The sequence below is a fragment of the Cyprinodon variegatus genome, unplaced genomic scaffold (assembly GCF_000732505.1).
Source record: "Cyprinodon variegatus isolate N-32 unplaced genomic scaffold, C_variegatus-1.0 Scaffold1792, whole genome shotgun sequence".
Taxonomy (NCBI): Eukaryota; Metazoa; Chordata; class Actinopteri; order Cyprinodontiformes; family Cyprinodontidae; genus Cyprinodon; species Cyprinodon variegatus.
Window position 1 is genome coordinate 13078 of NW_015152245.1, and position 6402 is coordinate 19479.

The 6402-nt window shown below is 42.8% G+C and overlaps 1 protein-coding gene across 1 annotated transcript in view; it reads right to left on the reverse strand.

The window, feature by feature from the left end:
- Nucleotides 1-6402, reverse strand: part of LOC107104559 (breast carcinoma-amplified sequence 3-like) — a gene marked incomplete at its 3' end in the record, with an annotated part of 84426 nt that overhangs the window by 12073 nt on the left and 65951 nt on the right. The window contains exons 15-16 of the mRNA XM_015404574.1: nucleotides 4128-4228; nucleotides 817-1013 (exon numbers count right to left, since the gene is read on the reverse strand). Coding sequence (XP_015260060.1) covers nucleotides 817-1013; nucleotides 4128-4228 — 298 coding nt within the window. The remainder of the gene's footprint in view (nucleotides 1-816; nucleotides 1014-4127; nucleotides 4229-6402) is intronic.

The window sequence follows — 6402 nt, forward strand, 5'->3', positions numbered from 1 at the left end:
CAGTCCTCACAGCTACTGAGCGTCTCCACGCCGTCGATCAGAGACGCGTTCAGTACTCAACATACTGTACTGTCCAACATATTTAGGATTCTGCAAACATTTACTTTTCTACCTGAAGTGAAATATGATGCTTTATTGATCCTGTTTTTAATCAATATCAATAATCGATCAGTGAAGATTTCTTCTTCTCTGGAACCAGATGTTTTTATAAAGAATGAAAACAACAAAAACGCTGACTGTCTCCATTTTAGGATTTTATAAACATTCCATGTTTTATAGAAGTTGATTTATCTATAATTAATCTGTGCTTGTTGTTAATTGATCGTTTATCTTCTGCTCACCTACATTTCTAACTTTACTGCTCTGCTTCTATCAGCAGTCATCATATCTATCTGCTATTTCTAGGCTTTAAAATCCTGCATGTTAGTTTCAGGAAACCAATAAACTTAACTATTATTTTTAGTTGTCCACTAGTTTTTCAGTTGCAGATTGACATAAAGGCCAGTCTGACCAGTCTGACCAGTCTGAGCAGCAGCCCTGGGTTACTGGGCAGCACTAACCTCACTGACCACCTGCTGGTTCAGCTGCTCCAACCTGAACTCCTCCTACTTTAAACAGAGATTAATTAGAACTTAATCTGAGATTTCTAAAACTTTGATAAAAACATCTGAAGATGTAAACCGGTCACAGCTGGACAGGAACCGTCCTCAGATTCCTCCTGATGCTGTAAAGATTTCAACCTAAAGAGGCATTCCGCCTGATCCGGTTGGAACCGGTTGTGAGGATGACATCACCCTCCTGTCAGGGTTTACGTACCTTAGACTGCGGAGGTCCAGGTCATCGGTGTCAAAGTCCAGGAGGGGCTGCTGGACATCGGAGGGCCCGTGGGACTGAAGCACCGAGGATGAGGAGGAGATGACGGTGGTCTGCCCCGACGGGTGGATGGTCTTAAACTGGAACTGGGGGCCCATCCACAGGCGGCGGTGGGGGCCGGTGTGGGTCACAATCTCCACCTGAGGACAGGAGACCTAAGGGTCATCAGATGTTCATCCAGAAGCTCTGAACTTGAGATGTCAGGTATCCTCCTCACTACCAGGAACAAAAACAGCATTAGATGCTTAAAATTAGGTCAATTATAGTGAAACGTTCAACATTAACATTTTATCTATGACACTTTTTACATCTACAGAAAATGTCCAAGTTATGCAAAGAACCTTAAGTTATGGTGGAAAAAGCAGCGAGAACCTGAAGAGGATAGAGGGAGGATGCTGATTGGCTGATAAGAAAAAACCTGAAGTGGATGGCTGGACCACGGAGCCTCTGAAGTTCTGGTTCTGACCTGCAGGCTCCTAAAGCTGGTCAGCTGTGAACTGAGAGGAGCTTTAGGAATCGACTCCACTTCCTGAATCACTAAAACTATCATTGACTTCCATTCATAATGCATTTATTTCTATGTTCTGACCCTAAAATAAGCTGAACTCTCTGCCATCTGTCCATCTGTCATGTTCTATTTCAACCTGTGGATAAAAAACTAAAGACAAAAGTAAAACGGATAAAAAGAGTCTGCTAAATGCATAAACATCAAATGATTTTCAATCTGTGAAACCAACATAAAATAAAATCATAATTAAAGAATAGCAGAGCTGTTTCAGCACTCTTTATCCACATTAGGCTCCAGACTGACTTCAGACTCAGAGGAAGGAGGACTCAGAGGGTCTCTGATCTTCAGCCAACCAGATGTAAAAAGGTGGAAGCTCTCAGGATGGTATCTATCATCACACTCAGCTCCAATCCAACTTTTGTACCTTCCATGATGGCGGCCTCATTTAGGTGAACTTCCAGGTTTACGGTCAAACAGCTTCAGCTACCAGCTGCTCCTTCCTAGGTGGATGCTGACCCCTGCAGCAGGTTCAGCTCTAAAGCCGGGCATACACTGTGCCATTTCTTTCAATCGTTGCACGCATCTGCTGCTGACACTGTACGACTAATCACTACACGACGCACGACCAGGCTGAAAGTCGGGCCGATCGAAAGATTCTCGAAAGACTGGAAAATCGCCCCAAAAAAATCGCGCAGTGTATGCCGGGCTGGAGCCCCACCTGGTAAAACTCCTTGATTCATGCAAGCTCTCCTGACTCCACCAATGAGAAGCTGCCACAATGCCAGATAACCAGCGGCCATCTTTTCACCTGTAAATGGTCATAATGTAATGCCTGATGCAGGTTCTCTGAGGTGATAAAGGTCCACTAAGTTACCTGGATCGACTAAAGTTAAATTCTATTCAGTTTATTTCTATAGCACCAATACACAACACATGTCATCTCAAGGCACAGTTCACCAGATCATCCAGTCAGATTGATGAAACTGGATAAAACTGGTCCAGTCTCATCCAACGGGTCCAGTTTGGACCAGTGGGTCCAGTTTGGACCAGTGGGTCCAGTTTTAATCAACTGGTCCAGTTTTATCTAACTGGTCCAGTTTTAGCCAGTGGGTCCAGTTTTATACAACTGGTCCAGTTTTAATCAACTNCAACTGGTCCAGTTTTATCTAACTGGTCCAGTTTTAGCCAGTGGGTCCAGTTTTATACAACTGGTCCAGTTTTAATCAACTGGTCCAGTTTTATCCAACTGGTCCAGTTTTATCCAACTGGTCTGGTTTTAATGTTATTCATTCACATCATTATGTCTTATCTGTGTTTATTTAGAAATGAAATGAGTCACTGATCTTTTGTCAAACAGAACTTTGACTAAATGTCAACTGTGTTGATCATCTGCCGCCCCCCCCCATCATATTGGAACTGACAGGTAATAAATAAGCCCCCTGATGGACAGAAGGTTTTATTTTCTACTGACAGCCACTGACAATGAGGAAAGGGCCTCCATGGCCCCCTGTGAGGCCCTCACACTAAGGGTCACAAACCTCACGTTCCATTAGGGGATTGCTGATCAATCCTACAGACGCCCTCTGATAATCTAATGAAGACCACTGATATGATGTAATGAGCTCCTAGAGGCTGGACTGAGCCTCTAATCCAATCCATCCTACGCATATTTAGCCTTTCTCTAAGCCATTAACTGCAAGTCTCACATCTACTCTCAAAGGAATCGAGACACCATACTGGACTCCATTCAGCCGAAATGTAGGGACAGTTTAAAAGCATCCACCTAAAGGTGCTTCCAAACAACCTGGGGGTTACAGAGGTCAGAGGATTTCTACCACTGATGTATGCAGCTACTCAGACAGGAAGCTGTAAGGAAACAGCTCAGAGCAATGGATAGTTTTGCTCCTGGCAAACTATCATGGCAGATATAAACCAGAGTCGCTGCAAGCTAAGTGGGTTGCATTTTAACCAATCAATTATGCATGCAGAGGAATTATTGATGGTGAAAATGTAGTGGGTTACCTGTCGACATGAGGGATGAGGCCTGTGAGGGTTAACCAAGCTGAAAGGACCGGGCTGAACGGACCAGATTTGTCAGACTGTTTGGAAAAACTGGGAAAGTGTTGATGTGTTCGGGGGATTTCTGGAAGAACGCTACAGAGGGAAGCTTTTTATTATGTTTAAACGCACTGAATATTACTGCTAGCCATTCTTAGGGTAAAGAAAGTTTGTACTTTAAAACAGTTTAAGGTAAAACAAAAAAAAGATTAAAATTATGAGCAAAAAATATTAAAGTATTGAAAACTAGAAATATGTAAAAATTAATCAGAAGTCAATTTAGTTTGATAAAATTGATGTAAATCCAAGTCAGAATGTGATCTAATGAGAAGTTTGGTCAACCACTGAGCTGCAGTCCAGGAGGACTCGTTAGCACAGACTCGTTAGCACAGACTTGTTAGCACAGACTCGTTAGCACAGACTCGTTAGCACAGACTTGTTAGCACAGACTCGTTAGCACAGACTCGGTAGCACAGACTTGTTAGCACAGACTCGTTAGCACAGACTCGTTAGCACAGACTCGTTAGCACAGACTCGTTAGCACAGACTCGGTAGCAAAGACTCGTTAGCAAAAGCTCCTCCTGGAAATCAGAGCAGATCAGTTTGTTCTGCTGATCTTCTCTGTGGAACACGACAGAACGGCCGAGTCATCCAGGACCTGTTACTGTGGGACAGGTCAACACCTCACCTGGGACAGCCACTCCTCATCGTCTGGGCCGCTGTGATCCGACGCCAAGCTGTCACATGACTCGTGACGTGTGATTGGACCTGGACTTCCTGGGCTGATCCCTGGAGAGAAAATAAAAAACAAGCATGAATGAAAACTAAGATGGTGAATCAGTTTCCCTTTGATTTCATTTCAGAAAAACTAAAATCTATTAGGATTCATCTGAGGTTGAGATTAAAACTGTGATTAAAACAATCTGCTCTTCAGATTAATGGCCGATATGATTTTATTACAAGATGCAAGAATAAATGAGTAAAACTGTTTTGGCTGATTCTTTATCTTTAACCCTTCCTGATTAAAGGCTCTGCAACCTGAGGATTTGAAATGTTTTATCTAATATAACCAAATATATCAACAAAAATGGAACTGGATCAATAAAGGAGTTCTGCAGCAAATCAAAGCAGCGTTTCTATCTAATGTTTTGGAGAGGAAAGGCTGTTAAATCGTCAGCAGAGGCGAGCGGCCAGAACCCACACCTCCGACTGATGGGATCCTCAGATAAATGACTCTAAATCACATGGCCGGATGCACACGAGGTAATGTTTGGTTAGAGAGCCAAAGGAAGGGGAGAAAGTACAATTCTGTGTTTGTTTTCATCTCCAACAGGCATATGACTGCGTATCATACAGTAAAGTGTGAAAAGGCAGAGCAGAGAGGGAGCGACAGAGAGACCAGAGACAGATGGGGCTCCTGCAGGCTTGAATAAGCAAGGCGTGGAGAATGAGTCCTAATGTGTTGAATCAGTCGTCTCTCCATCTCCCACCACAGGGATGGGGTTTGTTTAACACAAGAATGGCTAATAAACGTGTCAAGCCCACATCTGGAGCACAGGAGGCGCCCCTGCCTCTCCTCTCACACATGTGCCAGGTGGTCACCCACACCCTTAATGGAGGCAGCGCGGTGTTTGACACCTCGGCGGCGAATGTCGCATCATGGCGGATTCACACATCAGCCTCACACACTCACACACGTCCCGCTGGAATTAGCAGCTCTGGCCTCATTCGCTGTGTGAATAATTGAAAAAAGGACTCTGTAGTTACTCAGCAGTGAAAGCGGCGTCGCCTTGATCCTTTCACAGACAAAGAAGCAGATAAAAGCCTCATCTAATGCCGTGACAAGAACAAATGCAGAAAAACTGTTCATGGAAATTATTTAGGAAGAAAAAAAAGAGTGAAAAGGAGGAGAAGAGGGACAGAAACAGGAGAGCTGACTGTATTCCCACATTTCCACTAATCCTGAGGATGGAAGTCAAATATTTATTTGATCATTGATTTATTTTAATCAAATCCTCCTCAGATCATCAGTCAGGATCTGAACACACACATGAAGGAGAGTCTGCAGGTGACTAAAATTCAGCTCAGGTTCAAACCAACAACACATAACGTTACAGACTAAATGTCAGAGAATCAAACTTAGAGGACGATTCCAAGTCCGCTGCGTACGAGTCACTTTGGTCCTGTTAGGAAACCGTTCAGTTTAAACTGGTTCAAACATCATCTACCAATGGGATCCCAGCATATAGTCCCACTAGACTGGAGCTAATCCCAGTTTCCTTCTATTCATCCATCAGCTGCTGTTTGATCTCCTATCAATATGTTAAAGTTCATCATTTTTTGCAGTCAGTATTTAATACAGCTGCACAATAAATTCATAAAAAATAACAACGTGTTTCTTTATTGTGGATTCATTATATTGAAAATAATGTAACCTTTGATTTTAGTGAAAGACCATTTGATACTGGAGAGGATTAAGGTTCTCTGCTTATCAATTAATTTTAAGTGAAATTAAAAGACGAATCAACTTCAGATTAACTGTCAACCAAAAAGCCAACTTTGTGCGCTAGTTGAAAAACGGCGGCTGCACACAGCAAGGCACCAACTCTAACTAACACATGAAGATCATTACCTGCATGCAAAGAAAAGTCAACACTAGTGTGGTGAAAATGAATTTAGACGTGTAAAAAGTTTCGCTGATGCCAGCAGCAGCTTTTCCAGTGAGAATGCAGCTAAAACACGACTCAGGTTAACGATTAAAACCACTGAACTGAATCTCTTCATCACGTCTGATGAAGACAGACTGAGCAGCTGGATGTTTGAACACATAAATGATTAAAGGAGCTTAAAACTGATCAAATCTTTAAGAGTTTCTAGAATAAACTCATTGGATCGTTTCCAAACTAGGAAGCATTTAGCTGCTTAGATTTGGCTTCATGGACCCTTCTACACGCTTTAGATCC